Raw genomic sequence first — 19,245 nt, 5'->3', positions numbered from 1 at the left:
CATTTCTCCAAAAAAGACACCCAGATGACCAACAGACACATGAAAAGATGTTCAACATCGGTAATTATCAGGGAAATGCTAATCAAAACCATAATGAGATGTTGCCTAATAACACCTCTCAGAATGGCTAAAATCAAAACGCCAAGAAACAACAAGTGTTGGCGAGCATGTGGAGAAAAGGAACTCTTGAGCACTATTGGTGGGAATGCAAACTGGTACAGCCACTATGGAAAACAGTATGCAGGTTCCTCAAAATGTTAAAAATAGAATTACCATATGATCCAGTAATTCCACTACTGGGGATTTACTCAAGAAATACAAAAAAACAACTAATTAAAAAAGATATATGCACCACTATGTTTACTGAAGCATTATTTACAATAGCCAAATTATAGAAGCAGCCCAAGTGTCCATCAATAGATGAATGGTATATATACACAGTGGAGTATTATTCAGCCATAAAAAGGAATGAAATCTTGCCATTTGTAACAACATGGATAGACCTACAGGGTATAATGCTAAGTGAAGTAAGTCAATCAGAGAAAGACAAATACCATATAATTTCACTCATTTGTAGAATTTAAGACAAAGCAAAGGACCAAAAAATAAAATAGATGCACCAAAAATAAGACTCTTAACTCTAGAGAACAAAGTCATGGTTACCAGAGGGGAGGTGGGTGGGGGTGGGTGAAATAGGTGATGGGGATTAAGAGTATACTTATCATGATAAGCACTGAGTAATGTATAGAATTGTTGAATCACTACATTTTATACCTGAAACTCATATAACACTGTTAACTATACTAAAATTATAATTTAAAAAATACAAAGAGCTTTCAGAGTAAGCTAACTACAAAGAATACCTGCATAAACAAATATCTGAGATAAATTCAATTGGTATCTCTTGAGTAACTTCTCCTGAAAGAAATGATTTATTTTGGGGGTTAATAAAGATAAGTCTGTTTAGTGTTGTTATTAAATGGCATAAAGGAAATAACAAAATGACTGTACAAGGGAATGTCACACATTCTTTAAAAAGTTTTATTAAGTTTTATGACTCAATTTCCTACTGTCAATAAAATAACAGACCATCCTTTTTGATAAAAAAAGGAAATTCATATGGAAAATAATTTTTAAAACAATGATAAAAAAAATAAGAAAAATCATAAACAACAAGCTTACCCCTACAGGAGCTAGAAAAAGAACAAACAGGGGCACCTGGGTGGCTCAGTCATTAAGCATCGGCCTTCAGCTCAGGTCATGATCCCAGGGTCCTGGGATCGAGCCCCACATCGGGCTCCCTGCTCAGCAGGAAGCCTGCTTCTCCCTCTCCCACTCCCCCTGCTTGTGTTCCTGCTCTCGCTATCTCTCTCTGTCAAATAAATAAATAAAATCTTCCAAAAAATTTTAAAAAAAGAAAAAGAACAAACAAAGCCAAAGCTAATAGAAGAAATAATAAGGATTAGAGCAGAAGGAAATGAAATAGAGACTAAAAGAAAAGCCCAGTGAAACCAAGGGCTGGTTCTTTGAAAAGATAAACAAAATTGATAACTCTTTAGATAAAGTTATCAATAGAGGACTCAAATTAAATAAAACAAGAATAAAAATGTAAATTATTGCTGTAATAAATAAATAAATAAAACCAGAAATGAAGCAGAAACACTACTGACACCACAAAAAACACAAAGAAGTAGAAGAGAATATTACAAAAAAGTATGTGCCAAATATTAGACAACCTAGAAAAAATGGATAAATTTTTAGAAACATACAATCCTCCAAAACTGAACCAGGAAGAAACAGAAAATTTGAACAGACCAATTACTAGTAATAAAATTGAATCAGTAGTAATAAAAACTCCCTACAAAAGTCAGAACCAGGCCAGCATTACCCTGATGCCAAAACCAGATAAAGACTGTACAAAAAAAGAAAACCACAGGCCAATATTTCTAGTAAATATACATGCAAAAATAGTTAACAAAATATTAGCAAACTGGTATCAACTATATATTAAAAGGATCATTCAACATAATCAAGTGAGATTTATTCCAGGGATGCAACAGTGGTTCAACATTTGCAAATCAATCAACGTGATACATCATATCAACAAGGGAAAGGATAAAAACCATATGATCATCTCTGTAGATGTAGAAAAAGCATCCTACAAAATACAACATCCATTCATGATAAAAACTCTCAACAAAGTGGGTTTAGAGGAAATATCCCTTAAAAAAATCCACAGCTAACATCATACTCAATGGTGAAAAACTGAAATATTTTCTGTAAGATCAAGAGAAAGACAAGAATGTCTACTCTCACCACTTTTATTCAACATAGTACTGGAAGCTTTACTTGTAGCAATCAGACAAGAAATAAAATCATCCAAATTGGTAAGGAAGAAGTGAAACTTTCATTATTTGCAGATGACATGATACGATATATAGAAAACCCTAAAGATTCCACCAAAAAATAATTGGAATAAATGAATTCAGTAAATTTCCAGGATACAGAATTGCTAGACAGAAATCTGTTGCATTTCTATACACTTATAATGGAGTAGCATAAAGAGAAATTTAAAAAACAATCCCATTAACAATTGTACCAAAAAGAATAAAATACCTAGGAATATATTTAACCAAGGATGTGAAAGACCTATACACTGAAATCTACAAGACACTGATGAAGGAAATTAAAGACAACACAAACAAATGGAAAGGTATACCATGTTTCTGAATTGGAAGAATACTGTTAAAATGTCCCTACTGCCCAAAGCAATCTGCAGATTTAATGTAATCTCTATCAAAATACCAAAAGACTTTTTCACAGAACTAGAACAAATAATCCTAAATTTCTATGGAACCACAAAAGACTTCAAATAGCCGAAGCAATCTTGACAAAGAAAAACAAAACTGAAGTATTACAATTCCAGATCTCAATATATACTACAAAGCTGTAGTAATCAGAACAGTATGGTACTGGCACAGAAATATAGACACATAGAGAATGAAACAAAATAGAGAGCCCAGTAATAAACCCATGCCTATATGGTCAATTAATCTATGACAAAGGAATCAAGAATATACAATGGGGAAAAGGCAGTTTCTTCAACAAATGGTGTTGGGAAAACTGGACAGCTACATACAAGAAAGAAACTGGACCACTTTCTTACACCACACACAAAAATAAACTCAAAATAGATTAAAGACCTAAATGTGAGACCTGAAACCATGAAACTTCTAAAAAAAACATGGGCAGTATGTTTTGCACACTGCTTTTAGCAACATACTTATGGATATGTCTCCTGAGGCACAGGAAACAAAAGCAAAAACAAACTATTGGGACTACACCAATATAAAAAGGTTTTACACAGCAAAGGAAAACATCAACAAGACAAAAAGTCAACCTATGAATGGGAGAAGATGTTTAAAAATAATTTCTCAGATAAGAGGTTAATATCCAAAATATATGAAGGATTCATTCAACTCAACACACACACACACACACACACACACACACAATCTGGTTAAAATTGGACCTGAATAGACATTTCTTCAAAGAAGACATAACAGATGGCCAACAGACATTCAACATCACTAATCATCAGGGAAGTGCAAATCAAAACCACAATGAAATATCACCTTACAGCAGTCAGAATGACTAAAATGACTAAAATCAAAAAGACAGGAAATAACATGGGCTGGCAAGGATGTGGAGAAAAGGGACCCCCACTGTTGGTGGGGGAATGTCAATTGGTGCAACCACTGTGGAAAACAGTATGGAGGTTCTTCAAAAAATTCAAAATAGAAATACCACACAATCCAGTAATCTCATTATTCGATATTTACCCAGAGAAAATGAAAACACAAAGTGGAAAAGATAAACACACCTTTTGTTCACTGCAGCATAATTTACAATTAACCAAGATATGGAAGCCATCTAAGTGTCCATCAGTAGATGAATGGATAAGAAATATATGGTATGGAGTGGAATGGAATATTACTCAGCTATAAAAAAGAAGAAGATCTTGCCATTTACAACAACATGGATGAATCTAGAGGGTGCTACAATAAATGAAATAAGCCAGGCAGAGAAAGACACATATGATTTCACTTATACGTAGAATATAAAAAACAAAACAAACAAACAAAACAGACTCATAAATCCAGATGGCTGATGTTTATCAGAGGGGGGAAATAGGGGAAATGGGTGAGTTAGGTGAAGGCAATTAAGAGGTACAAACTTCCAGTTATAATATAAATAAACCATGGAGATGAAAAGTACAGCACACGGCATATAGTGAATAATACTGTATTCACGTTGCACAGTGATGGATGATAACAACAGTTTTTGGTGAGCACTGGCTAATGTATAGAAGTGTCCAAGCACTATGTTGTGCATCTGAAACTAATATAACATTGACTATCAACTATACTTAAAGAATAAATTTTTTTTTAAAAAAGTGATTACTTGATGATGGGCAAATCTTTGTACTCAGAAGATATTCACTAATGATCCATCCACAGGTGAATCCACTGTTTCACCCATCCATGAAGAAAACAGATTTTAGAAATTTGTTCTTAAGGTTCTCTTAGAGCAATTGACTTTGTTTCCTGTGGAAATGCCCCTCTCTCTCTACATAATACTTTTCCTGACAAGAACCCCAACTTGGGCTACGTCCACCTCTCTGCCTACTCCACCCACACCCAGACAGCTTAGCATGACTGGTCCTCCTCTGTATACACGAGCACAGCTCCTTCTGGGAGGCTGCAGGGCTGCACAATGCCAGGTCCATGCACCCCCCCACACTTCCAACAGCTCCGCTCTTATCCTTACTCCCACATGATGACTTGGTCTTATTCTTCACTGAGAACACAGAAGCAGTGAGAACTTGCATGCCTCCTGTTGGCATCTGGGCCACTGCCCCACCATCCGGATGAACTCTCCATGTTCCTGTCTAAGAGCATCTCCTGGATGGATCCTATCCTTTTGCCTACTCAAAGATACGAGCTCCAGCAGTTCTTCCTTTGCTTTCCTACAAGTCCTCCTTTGCCCCTCTCTACTGGATTTTTCTCATCAACATATAAATATGCTGTTAAACCTTCCAACCTAAAAATACAACAGCAAACCAACTCTCTTTCAACACTGTGCTCACCCATCCTGCAGCTACAGCCCCTTACTTTCTTGTACTCCCCTTTACAGCTCAATTCCTTGAAAGAGATGGAGTGTCCACTTCCCTTCTGCCAGTCTTTCCCAACATACTTCACTCAGGTGTTTGCCCACACTGTACCAGTGAGACAGCTCTGGACAAGCTCTCCAGTGACTTCCAACCATCCTAAGCCAAATGCTCAATCTCAGGCCTCTTTGTACGTGATTCTCTGGCAGCACTGGATACAGTCAAGCTTCATCCTTGAAATACCTTCTTTTCTCATATCTGCAACCTCTGGAGTTACAAGTGTTGCAGGACTCCATACAGAACTTCTTTTCTCTATCTACACATTCTCTGTGATGTCATCCACTCTTGTGGCTTTAAATACCATCTACATGGTAATTTAGTAGAATTTAGTCTGCCCCAAATCAAGCTCATGTCTTCCCAAATCTGTTCCCCCCGGAGTCTTCCCCAGTCAGTAAATGAAAACTCTATCCTTCCAGTTACTCAGGTCAGAATCCTAAGATTCATCCCTGACTTTTCTCCTTCTTGGATAGATCTACATCCAACCCATCAACAAACAGTGTTGGTCTGACTTCAAACTATATGAAGATTGCAAACACTTCTCACCACCTCCACTTCTACCACCGGTCCCAGTCACCCCCAGGCCTTGTCTAGATTATTGCAACACTTCCCTGGTCTCCCTGCTTCCACTGTTGTCTCTCTCTGGTCTGTTCTCAAAACAGCAGCCAGAATGATGGTATTTTAAGTCAGATCATGTCACTCCTGTGCTAAAAACCCTCTAAAGAGTAAAAGACAAGGTTCTTCTACTGGCCTGTGAGGCCTTACAGGAACTGGTCCTCTCCATTTGATTTCATCTTCTGGTGCACTCCCCTTGCTGACTCTGTTCCGGTCACAGTAGCCCTATACCCCACTACTATTTCTCCAACCCATCAGCCACACTGCTGTCCTCAATTCCTTTTGCCTGAAATTGTCTTCCCTCATGGAGGCAGGGCTCACTCACTTCCCCTAGGTCTCTGCTCCACTGTCACCCCTGCTCAAATGAAAGGGGCCTTACCTGAGAAAATATAAGTAGCAATTCTATCAATCCTTTGCATTCCCTTCTCCCTGATTTTTTCCATAGCACTTACTACCACCATTTGATACCTATTAACTATTTATTAGTCCACTGTCTTTATCTTCTCTCACCAGAATTAATTTCAGTGAGGGCAGCTACACTGTGTTTTTTGTTCACTGCTAGGTCCACAGTCTCTAAAACTATACCTGGTCCATTGCAGGCATGGACATATTTACTGAATGAATGAAATGCAAGTAAAACTGTTTCCATAAAACTAAGAAATTCACATTAATTTAGTCTTATAACACTGCAATGGTTGTATCTCTTATGACATAAATTGACTTTCGGGGTTTTCTCTTACCCATTGGTTAACACTGCTGATCTGTGCCATGTAGTAGTGTAAAAACTGGGTTGTCTTTTCCCACATCACGTAAGAGCTGCCAAGAAAAGCCAAATCCCAAATGGGTCTCAGAGAGGGATCAATATGTCCATGACTGTCTGAGAGGAAGAAAAAAAAAAGGACATTTTCATTATGGCATTTTGGAGACACAATTTCGTATGTTTCAGGAACATAAGCTCAGCCACATCAGTCCTCTCTTACAGCAAGACCTTGTGCTGGACACGATTTGTTCTTATCTGTTTCTACATCATATGCTGATTTATGTGCTTCAACGTGTCCTGCTGAGTAAAGCTACTATAAAAAAAATTAAGGGCTCTTTGCTGTACCATATTAACTCAAAGTAACAGCTATAATGATACTCAAAGTTAATCTAAAGTCTTGTTAGTTGAGAAGCATTTTAAAATTAGGTTGAAAAGTCTATCAATTCTCTTCTCCACATTACCTTCTGGTCCGGGTCTGCAGTCCTTGCAATGGTCTTTACCAATTGCCAAATGTCTGTCCTTCTCTGATCATTGGCTTTAAAGCTAATCAATGAATTGGCAGTATCTCTGTTACTGATTTTGAACACATGAAGAAATCAAGTGAGCTTTTTCTGTGGTATTGTTTTTGGAACTGCAATCTTTTTATTTCAGCATACATTCATAAAAACCTACTTCATATCAGACACTGCTAGAGGTAGGGATACAATAATAAGAAATTACCTTTTGTGACTTTTAGGAACTCAAATTTTAGCACATAATTAATTTATAAGATAACTGTTCATGGACCATCATTTTATGCAATTTGGTGGAGATATCCTTAGTTTATTTATTTATTTTTTTTTTAATTTTTTTATTTTTTTAAAGATTTTATTTATTTATTTGACAGAGAGAGACACAGTGAGAGAGGGAACACAAGCAGGGGGAGTGGGAGAGGGAGAAGCAGGCTTCCCGCAGAGCGGGGCTCGATCCCAGGACCCTGGGATCATGACCTGAGCCGAAGGCAGACGCTTAACGACTGAGCCACCCAGGCGCCCCGTGAGCCACCCAGGCGCCCCGTGATATCCTTAGTTTAAATAAAGGCTAAATAATAGTATAATATGTGAAGAATAGGAACAAACTTATTAGGAAACTAATCCTTCTCGGAAAAATAATCTTTGGCACAAATTCTTCTCTGTACTGGTGGAACTTGACTTGGCTGGCTTATAATGATGGTCGATTCAAGATGCCGCAAGAGACCCGAAGATAGGTCCCTACCCTCCACTTGTTGACACTGCAGAAACACAGCTGATACCTTCCTCAAGAGGAGAAGGATCAAAATGCTGACAGAGCACAGGGAAGGGAGAGGTTTCTTTGGGCTGGAGAAGTCTGGGGAAAGCTTCAGAGAGAGGAGGTTTGAGCTGAGCCTCGGACTCCTGTGGTGTATGAGAGGGTGGGAGTGAGAGAGAGTGAGAGCTTCCTTCATCTAGCTACCCATCACGGGCTTCACCTTACATGCCACTGTGAGCTCAACAAAGCCCGCTGCTAGCAGGCGAATTCGTTACATGAAATGCTGGGAATAACGGGGACAGCTGAACGTAAAAATGTGGGCAGCACTGCTAGAGAATCACTCAGGTGGCTGGACTTGGGCTGGTTCTTCCCAGGTCTTCAGTCTTTTCCTCTGTAGTGTACTTGGGCTCATCTAAAGGAGGCTTGTAAATTCATTAGAAAAGTGAAAATTGTACTCATCATAAAAACCAAATGACCACTTTTTTAGGGGAAAAACAGTGTGGAGCAAGGATATCCTGAAACGGATTAAATGGTCTCACCTATCAATTGTAGAGAACGCTGCCCTACAGAGCCCAGAGCCCCAGACTGACTACATGCTGAACTGAGGCTGCTGAGATCCGAACTGGCCAATCCAAGGACAGCTCCACAGTTCTGACTCACTTTTGTCTAAAACCAAACCTTTCCAGTTTTAATAATTTTGTGTACACAGGCTATAAATAGTACCATTATATGCCTCCACTGAACTTAAAGTGACAACAGAACTTGTAAATTGTTGATAAAAAGGTGTCCTCTATTAAAGAAATTTTTGGAACTTCATGCCACACTAAGTTAGATTGTTACAGAATGATCCTTGTGGGCATGTAGGACTTACTAACTGAACATAAGGCAGTTTACCTTCACTATTAAAAAGTGTCCAAAATCTTGTGATCCTAAAGCAAATATTCAAAGAAAAGGTCTTATACAATTTCTAAATTTGTGTTTTAAGGAGACTATATAAAATCTTATTTCCCCAGCTAATGCAAAAGGGGGAAAAATTCCTAAATAACTGTAGATTGTAAGCATCAGCCATTATCCCATTTATTTCAGACAGTACCAAATATAAGCAAATTCTACTACAACGTAAGATTTTGAATTATCCCTCATAATTCTTTGGAACAGGATTTAAGCTGAGTTGTCAGAGAATTACTATGAGAAACATCCAAGCTTCTGAATTCTAGAAAGGCAAGGAGCAGTATTTTGCCTGCAGGTTTTTAAGACTACTTAGTCTCGACAAATGGAGGGGGCACAGATGCACTCAGGAGTGGAGACCACAGGTCCCGCCCTGTGGACATGGGTCCGTTACAGTCACTGGCAAACGTCCCTCGCAAATGAGGGAGCTGGAGAGAGTGTGGGATGTGGAGTGCTACAGTGGCCAGATGTCAAGTTTAATACCCAAGCACAAGTCCAGAGATGACTTTTGTGGTTTTGCAAATTGGATTTGCCAGTAAGTGCTGAGTCTCACTCTGCCCACACACGCACTCAATAGTACTGAGCATCAGAAAAAATGAGCCCTGCTTCACTTCAGCTGAGTCACTTGGGAGGACAGGGCTCATTTCTTATTAAAGACGGCACTGCTGCCCATTAGCTCTTGACCTAAATGAGACAAACTTGATTCCGCGGCAGCCTCCCAGCAAGGCCCCGAGACAGCTGGCTCGCCCAGCCCTGCACCCAAGTCTGCAGTGGGCCCCGTGGGGGTCTGGCGATGGTGTCTCATCACGTAAGTTTCCAAGGCCAACACCACAAATCTTTAGAAATGTCGCCTCAGGCTCTGGACTCAGCCCTGAAAACTGCCCCCCCTCCCCCGCCACGTTCTTATCCTGTGGCAACTCTACCTCTTCTTTGAAGGTTGAGCTCTTGCCCTGACCCTTGTCTGGGATGGGAAGTGGGGAGATTAAAAGGGCACAGAGAGCTCTTGATGGAGTTACCATACTGTCCTGGAGATGAAGAACAGGAAAATGAGACTTCTGAGTTCTGTTTGAATAATGAGGTGTACCGCACCGCATTCTATAGATGCATTAAAGTGCCACTTTGGGGATAAAAATGTAAATGATAATTCTATTTAAGATTCAGTCATTACATACATTTCCTAATACAGAAATTCCAGACACTAGTTCGTACCAGGTATGCTGACTACATCCAACGGGGTTTTAAGTTGCTTCATGTGCGTGTAAAGCAGGTAATCCTCTTGTTGTCTTTTGTTCTTCTCGATGAGCCGTGTACAAGTTACATTAATGGCCGGTCTGGGTTTCTGATTCCTGAAAAACACTCGAGCAGAACATTTCCCCAAACGTTCCTCACCATCCTGAAATAAAGATTTTGGAATTAAACAGAATGGCTACTTATCACTCCCCACCGACCCCAATTACATAGGTACACACAGGATTGAGAAGTTCCTCGTATGTGGCAGGATGCATTGGCATCAATAGAGAGGCAGTGGTCTTGGCTTTGTGGAAAGTGATTTTTGTGCTCACAGCTGAACACAACAGTCCTTCACTATTTGCTGTCATTTAAACTCCTGCTTTCTGACGATGCCCTTATACAGTAACGCTGGGCATATTCGAAAGAAAGATAAGATTGTTGATGTCTGTTGAGTACTGCTTGGTTCAAACCTCAAGGACAGTAGGTACTTTACTCTCTGCTGTGGACCAACATAATGCTCCGCTGGACCTCAAACTTGCTAACTTGAACCAAAAGATGAAGCTGGTTCCCATTAACAAAAGTGACAACATCCTCATACTGCCTTATGAATTCAGTTCTCTTATACCAACTTTACAGATTAAGATACTGAAGTCTAAAGAGGAACTTACTCCAAGGTCTCACAGCTAGTAAACGCTAAGCCAGGAATTGAGCTCACGTCTGTCTGATGCCAAAGCCCTGGCTCTATACTAACTCCATCTCTCTACTCCAAGATCTCATCTGGAAGGAATGGAGGCAGATGTCACCCAAAATAGACCAATCCAAGGGATGTTTGTTTGCATTTGTATTTAAATGCAGACATACTGAGTATTCTGGGATCACCCTCACTTTTCTTCCAATCCAGAGACACCTGGAGGTAGACAGCTGGATGCTTCAAGTAAACATTAAATGCATGACTCAACCATAGGATAGTGCTTCTCCATCCTCATAGGTCACAAATTCCTTACCCCAACAACAACAACAAAAAGCCAGAATCTATTCCCAGAAAGGCGCCCGTATGCTCAGACCCTCACCACTGAGCCTAGAATTGGCGGAAGTTCGTGGGCCTCTAGTCATGGCCCCACCCAAACCCATCCATGGGCCCCTAGTTAAGAACTCCTGTTACCAAGTGGTTGATTGAGCAGTTCAGTTCTTTTCACTTTTACAGTCATTGAAACTGGATGACAACAACCAAAAAGAAACTTTAAACAAAAAAGCCCACAAGGAAACAAATTTTAATGAAAGTTGGATCTGCTTAGTAAGTCCATGTCTAGCACTAACTCAAAAAACTGAAGTATGCTTTCCAACGGGAGGCTCTTCCTCCTGTGAGTGCTACTTGGAATGAGAGGAAATTTCAGTAGTGCATTAAAATCCCAATTATCGGCCGCAACAAAGAAGGTGAAGGGTGCATCCCAGAAGAGGCTTTATCAAAGGCAGAATAGAGAGCTGGCACACAATCTCCTTTGATGTCTAAGCCGTTTCCAGGAAAGAGAAAAGGAACTGGGTATTGTCCCCTTTTGTTTTCCTTCCTTTTTGCCCCCCCACCCCAAAACAGCTCCGCAGAATCAAAGCAAAGCACTCTCCTCATCCTCTGAAATGGAACATTTCAATTAGCTAGCTGTGCTCTTCACAGAAACAGTTAGTCAAAATAATCTAGTAATTGTTTTCCCTTTAGCTTTAATCTAACACTTTCAGTCTGTAACACTAGAAATCAAAGGGGTCTTCCTTATGCTTTAAGAAAATGTTTAATTCTTAGGTGAAGTAGCAAAGTCAGAATACACCATTATCTTGTTAGCACTTGTTTCTGTGTACTGGTAAGCATTCTTCCAGAAGCCTCCCTCTGGGCTGGGGGGTGGGGGTCATGCCTTCCCCTCGGAAGCTCTGCCCCCCGAGATACTTGAATGCGATGCTGCCTGCTTTGACTCATGCACCACACAAAGAGCATCTGGGCTGCTCTCCACCCAGGTTCCAGCTACTGACTCCCAACTCAGCCCAGCACACGGCAGTTCATCTGGCTCTAATTTGTGTATGAGTCTTCTCTTTACTCTCTTCCTGAGAACGGGTAAAGGAAACTTGACAACCATGACCTGGCTTGGTCAGGATCGTAGAGACATTAATAATGCCTGTGGCATACATTGGTACTGCTCTGTGTTTTACAGAATACTTTTGTACGGGAGCTCCTGGAATCGGCCTCATAGGATGCCGGCCTGCTAACGAGAAATGTCAACAGCTGACAGGAACAGGAACGGGTTGACATTTGGGAATGAGTCATTTTAAGCATTCAGAGGTGCTAGAAGGGGTACCAAAGGGACTGTGAAATTCCCTCCCAGGGACAAAGGAAGGAGGGGACGGTGGCTCTGGGGACTGTTTTAAATGCAACCCTGCATAAGGCCATGAAGTTGAAGGAGTCCCATCGTGGGTTCCTGTTAGTTCTGTTCTTCAAATCTTGAGAAGAGAAAACAAAGCATAAAAAAACCAAACCAGAAGCTAACCTCCAGGTCACTATATATTCAGATTTTCACTTTTAAAAAAAATAAATCCACATGAGCTGCTAATTTGGATACTTCACCAATTACGGCAGCTTACCTCCGGGTTATAGTGATCTGTGGTAAACACCAGGTCAACTTGACATTCCTTCTTTGGATTAACCTGAGACATAGAAACAGAATCTTAGCCTAGTAGAAGCTCTGTTAACATCATCCTATTGAAGAATCACTCTCGTGGCATAGCATGGCATGCAAATGGTGGCTGTAGCATTTATACCGGAATAAAAGCAGTTCTTTTTTGCAAGGAGAAAAGATCTCAAATTTTGCTCTGATCATGATATTCTGCTTGCTAGTGGGACACATACTCACAAAGGGGAGTTCAGAAAGGGAAATGGTTGTATTGAGGGGGCCAGTTGGCTTTGTGAGAGCAGGCACGTGCAGGCCAGGCTGGCAGGGAGCGCCTCTCCCTGCCCCACCCCGGGCGCCCGTGCATCCGTGCATCCGGGAGGGCGCTGGCCCAGGAAAGCCCGCATGCTCACGGTCATGGTCAACAGGGAAGACGGCGGCAATGGTGCACCCCATTATAGATAATGGGTTTTCAGATGGTGGTAAATGAAGAAGGGGGGGATGGGCATTAGTGGCTACTTCCACTAAGGTGGCCGAGGAGAACACCTTGAGGAGGATGCCTCAGCTCCAACACACAGTAGGGAAGCAGCCACCCCCAGACCCTGGGGCAGAGGGGACCTGCCGCTGAGGCCGGAGGTCTAGGACAGGATGGAGTACCGACACTGAAGATCCTCAGATGTATGGCCTCTCCCTCCCTGGCAGCTTTCACCAGCGGGTGTACTTCTAAACTCTGGAAATGCACGTGTAGCCTTTTAAACTTGTCATCGATTCCAATGCATAGTTTTAGACTCGACAAAGCCATATCACTGAGGCAATTTCAACTGTTTAGAAGAACTTCATGCTATTTGCCATCAAGTTGGAAACATCAATTTTCTTTGAATCTTAGCCCAGGAACACAACAACCAAACAGGATAGTTATTTTTTTTTTTTAAAGATTTTATTTATTTATTTTGACAGAGAGAGACAGCGAGAGAGGGAACACAAGCAGGGGGAGTGGGAGAGGGAGAAGCAGGCTTCCTGCTGAGCAGGGAGCCTGATGCGGGGCTCGATCCCAGGACCCTGAGGTCATGACCTGAGCCGAAGGCAGACGCTTAATGACTGAGCCACCCAGGCGCCCCACAGGATAGTTATTTTAAATAGGCCAGATACCATCCATTCCTATTTTAGATCCTTAAACAATTCTGAAAAGCTGGAGAATGGAGGGCTAGGATTCTCTGGCAATCATTTATGCAAAGAATATTTAAACATGTGAATGTAGAGATGTTACTGTGGTGGGGGAGGGGCTGAGGGGTGGGGAGCACCCAGAGCACAGCGCAGGGGTAGTTTGCTTAGGACTCATTTTCAATCTTGAAAAAGTTCTGGTGTAAGCTGAAACACAGATTTCAATTTACAGATTCACACACACCAGTCTGACTTCTCCCTCATTCACTGTTCACCACCCACCCTGCCAAGCACGGTGTGTGGGATGGGATACAGAGAAATAGAACATCCAGTCCAGCCTTACCAGAGACCCCCTTCTACTGTGGCAACAGGCAAGTCACTAGAGACAGAGTGTGTTCATCAGTGTGGCCTAAAGCTGCACATGTGCAGGGTGCTAAGTGTGGGGAGGCTACAGCAAGGGAGGCCTGAACTAGCTCTCTGAGGTGTGGGAATAGAGTACAGGGGCTGGCATTCCAGGGGAGGCAATGAAGCTAGAAAAAAGAATGTGGGGAGAATGGCACAAGGTCATGGAAAGCTTTTTTTTTTAAATGAAGAGGACTTGGAACTTGATCCTGAACTCAGAGGGGGAGGGAGGCCCCAGTAAACGTAACTACAATACTTAAGGTGTTGGAAGGATAAGATATGGCATTAAAAGGGCTTAGACAGGGTCAGGGTAAAAGTTCAATGTATGGTCACTATTTTTATCATTAGTAAAATCTATAGACCTGAGGGAGAGAAAGAACTATGCTGGAAATTTGAGTCTGGCCCAAGTTCCAGGTTAGGGAAGAAGGGCAACACAGACTCAAGTTTGCTTTTACTTTGGTTTACTCCTGCCTGAAGCTCCCAATGAGTGGTTAACGGGTTTGAGATCTGCTCCAGAGTCACTGGATAAGGCTCTCCATGGCCTCAGTCTCCGAGACTCCTGAAGTTTGGGGTCTTTGCTTCCCGAGTGAAAGGAATGCAAGGAATGATGGGCTTGCTGCCTGTGACTCCCGCACCACACTAGGACCCACCAAGAACTAGTACTCACAGAATGCAGCCCCTCTGCTTGCCAGTAGGTTCTAAGCCTTGAATCACTTGTTGCACCAGCCCTGGGGCCCTCTCACCTGCTACATGCAGGACCTTTGCTTGCATCCACTTCAAGGCCCCCCCCCTGAGTGTAGGCCTCCTACACAGGAGTCAGGGACACTCTCAGGCTGCTAGTTAGGGGGTGGGCAGGATGGGTATTGTGACCATTCGTGAGGAGAGAAGGGGGAAGCAGAGTTGGTAGGTACAATCTCTGGTGCCCAGGAACGAGGGAGAGAAGTCCAGAAGGCAGCTGGATGTTATAGGAGATTCAGTGGAGTAGAGTGGTTGAAGCCACAGAAATGGATGCAACCCCCCAGGGAAGATCTACTTGGACATAGAAAAGAATCCTGAGGACCACCAACCTTCATATCAATAATACATTGCGGAGGGGGGGGGGGCTGCTTACTTGCCATAGACAAAGATTCACAAAAGTCTTCCTCATCCTTAGATACAACTGGGCGTATTTTAAATAAACTACTTAGGATAGTATTTGAAAACAGTTTTTGAAAACACACAGAGGCAAAATGAAGCATCAGTATGTACTCTTTGTAGGGAAAGAAACAGAACTCGATTAACAAAGGCTGTGAGCTGAGTCAGAATGGAGCCTGGCCTTTTGAAGAGTTATTTTCCTTGCTGATTTGATTTCCTTATTTTAATCAGGCACCCTTAAAAGCATCTACACTTTGTCCAAAAGATTTTTGTATTTTGGGTTGTGCTTTATCAGTTATCAAGACGCAGAGCTTTTATCTCCCACAGGGGCCTCTCCCTTCTTCCTTGCCTGAGTCACAAGCCCCTGTGAGGCCGCTTTGCCGGTCGTCCGGAGATAAGGCCCGCGAGCCGCGCCAGCCAGAGTCCGCTCCGTCTGGGACGGTGTCTCGGTGCAGGACTGTGTTCCCCTCTGGCTATCTTTGATTACAACTGTTCTGCAGTAAAGAGGCCTCGGCGGTTGGACACCCCTCCGCAGTACTGGTGGAGCTCAGAGAGCTGTGCTAGGTGCTGGAACACGGGGCGACAGGACGGGGGTAGCCTGCACCCTCCGCACAGTGCGGGGGGAGGGGCGCGGGGAGAAGGACTTCAAAGAGATCCCTGTGGGACTGAAGATTTGATTACAGATGACTGAAGAGCTAGGAAAGGATAACTGGAGGACTGATCCAGTCTCAGGACCAGGGTCAGTGACCCCTAAACTGAACTGCGAAGATTAAGAAGGAATTGACTTGGGGGGTGGGGGGGTGGGGAGAGCGGTGCAGGCAAATCATTCCACAGGGAAGGAACAGTGGGGAGGAAGTTCCCCGAGGAGCTGCCAGTGGGGCCAGAGGGCGGAGAGACAGACCAGGATAAGGAGCGCCCGGCTCGCAGGCGATGGTGAGGATTTTATCATAAGAGAAATAGGAAGCCACAGACAGGAGAGATTTTTAAAAGATCCCTCTAGCTGCAGTGTGGAGAGCTGGAGCTGGAGTGAGGAGGTGTCCAGAGTGAGCACACGGCACAGAGACTGCAGGGGGCGAGCGGAGGGCCGTGGAAATGGAGAGAAGTATACGGTGGACAGATAGGAGGGCTACAGTAGAAGGTAACACTGAATGTAATTCAAGGGCAGAAATAACCGCTAGAATGTAAGTTTTATATTAGGACATTATTACACCAACCATCATTTAAATGATGCTTCTATTTAGAGAACAACAACAGATACCCTAGTGGGTCTGTGCTGGGTACAGTTCTGAGCACTCCACATGTCCTAACTATGCTAACAGAGCTCCGAAGGCCGGTTCAAACTCATGAGTAATCCTCTGACTAATGCAAATTAAAGAAGCCCTGAGGTATCGCTGTGCAACTATCAGAATGGCAATGAATTGGAAAGTGGTTACGGCCAACTGTGGGCCAGGTCTGGGGGCTGATGGAGAGTAGTCCGGTGCAGCCTGGCTGACGTGGTCACATCAAGCTTACATACGCCCTGCAAGCTAACAAACTCACCTCTGGGTACGTATCCCAGAGAAACCGTGACGCTGGTTCCAGGGGACTCATAGGAGGAGGTTCCTTGAGGCACCGTATGTGTAGTGGGAGTTGGAGGCAATCTGGTGTCCATCCCTGGAGGGTGGGCAGGTAAAATGGGGGTGCCGGCCACAGAGTGCCATGGGGGGGGGGGAGACAGGTAGCAAACTAGCTGACATACAGCAATGTACATAGATCCTAAAGGCTGTGAGTGAAAACAGAAACAGACAAAATGTATAGCATAAAACCATTTACAAAAACTTGTTTAAATAAAAGTTTGCACACAAACCCAACAGTATCTTTTATAAGAACACGGACAAACAGATGAATACACATCAGACTTTTTTGAGTGGTGGCCCATGGGAGGGTGGGGGGGAATGGGAATGGGGATAAAAGAATAAATTCCAGAAGGAGCCTCCATGGACCAAAGACAAAAATGGTCCCCAAAATGAGGCGTGGTCCTCCCTCAGCTTTGCACCTGGGACCAAGACCACATGAACAGGCTTTTAAAAAGATGAAAAGTCATTTAAAAATGTTAAGTCTAAAGTAACTGAGCATGGACGTCTTGACCCCATATCTTAGATTTAGGTCTTTGTTTTTTTCCCAGTTAGTGGGATTAGCTTTGAGGAGTGTGCTAAACAAATGAGACCTGGTTTCGAATCTAGACGTTCTACTTCCGGGATGGAGCCAAACTCTCCAGGTCAGGTGGCCCTCCCTCTGCGCTGGCTCTTGGTTTGCTACAGCCGCATGGTGCAGAGCTAATCCATCCATTCATAGCTATTAAAAAAAAAAAACAAAACTAAGTAGATATTTTTTGAAAGAGCTTACTCTAGTTCTGGGAAAGGTGACAACAGTTCTGGCTTCCCTGAGGGAAGAAGTGTTCCTGGAATAGCAGGTCACGGTGCTTACACCCTTTCATCTCCCTTCCCCCCCCACTCCCAAAGTGTCCAAATGGGAGACAGATTAGGAAGTCTCATATCCGTTTCTTAAAACACAGCAAGAGGTACTGCACTGTTCTAATACTTTCCAGAATATTGGCGCTTTATATAAAAGAAAAGTCTGCAAACAAAGCAAATGACTGTGTGACTATATAACCTGAAGGGATGAATTAGTAGCTCTTTGCTACAGACTTCTTTTTAATTATGTATAAAAGAGGATTTATGGGCTATAGCCTCGAACACAATGCTTTACAATCAGGGACCACTAATCATACAGATTATATTCTAATCTGGCTTCTGTGTGTGTTTTGTTTTCCAGGTTTCTTGGTTTTGCTCCCACTGGCCACGGGGGAAGGCAGCCCCCTCCCATGTGTGCTTTCCACACACCGAGCCTCACAAGGAACGGGCTCTTAGGGGAATGAGCAGCACTTTGATTGGGGCTTCCCCTGCAGTAGAGAGGGAAACAGGCTGCTTTTAAAGTCCTGTTTGAGAAAGTGTTCAAAGGAAAGTGTACAAAGGATGACTGAACTCAGTATATTAGATTTTGGGGGAGAGGGTAAGAAACATGCTCCTCACATCCTTAGCAAATCAATATTAAGCATTTATTTAATGCTTGTACGTAAAGCATCCTGCTAACCACTGGGAAAGAACAAATGATGAAGTTAGAATACATATGATGGGCTCTTGCTACATGCTTCTTGTGGTTCTACACAGTGCCTGTGGATTAGCACATCCCCCCGAGAGCTGTTTGAGGTAGATACCATCATTGCCCCATTTTAAGGATGAAGAAGTAGAGTCAACCACCCCAAGTCACAGAGCTAGTAAGTAATAAAGCCTGGCTTCGGAGGGCTGCTCGGCCCTTATACGGCACAGAAGCTGTAAGACAGAGCCAGCAGCCTCTGAGAGAGGGCGGAAAGAAAGCTGTTGAATGCGTGCATGGGGGGGTGGGGGAGGGGAGGGAGACTGACGGTGCTTATAACCATGGTACTGCAGACAGGACCACCCAAACCTTCTGGAAGGAACCGGCCAGGCCTGTGTATCGGTTTCCTAGGGCAGCTGTAACTAAGTACCACAAATCGGGTGCCTGAACAGAAACTGATACTCTCACAGGTGTGAAGGCTAGAAGTCCAAAATCGAGGTGTTACCAGGGCTGTGCCCCCTGGCGACTCTGGGTAGGATCCCTCCTTGCCTCTCCCTGCCTTCTGGTGATGGCTGGCAGTCCTGGACGTTTCCTTGGCTTGCAGCTGCAGCATTTCAACCTCTGCTCCGTCTTTAGGTGGCATTTTTCTCTCATGTGGTCTTCCTCTAAGGACATCAGTCATTGGATTTAGGGCCCAAGCTAACCCAGTATGGCCTCAT

The 19,245-nt window shown here is 43.0% G+C and overlaps 1 protein-coding gene across 1 annotated transcript in view; it reads right to left on the bottom strand.

The window, feature by feature from the left end:
- Positions 1-19,245, bottom strand: part of RARRES1 (retinoic acid receptor responder 1) — a 56,321-nt gene that overhangs the window by 24,847 nt on the left and 12,229 nt on the right. Inside the window, exons 2-4 of the mRNA XM_032408355.1 lie at positions 12,669-12,731; positions 10,026-10,209; positions 6,583-6,719 (exon numbers count right to left, since the gene is read on the bottom strand). Of these exons, the coding sequence (XP_032264246.1) occupies positions 6,583-6,719; positions 10,026-10,209; positions 12,669-12,731 (384 nt within the window). The remainder of the gene's footprint in view (positions 1-6,582; positions 6,720-10,025; positions 10,210-12,668; positions 12,732-19,245) is intronic.

This window comes from Phoca vitulina, unplaced genomic scaffold, assembly GCF_004348235.1.
Source record: "Phoca vitulina isolate PV1807 unplaced genomic scaffold, GSC_HSeal_1.0 scaffold10, whole genome shotgun sequence".
Lineage (NCBI taxonomy): Eukaryota > Metazoa > Chordata > Mammalia > Carnivora > Phocidae > Phoca > Phoca vitulina.
This window is presented reverse-complemented; position numbering and strand designations above follow the sequence as displayed.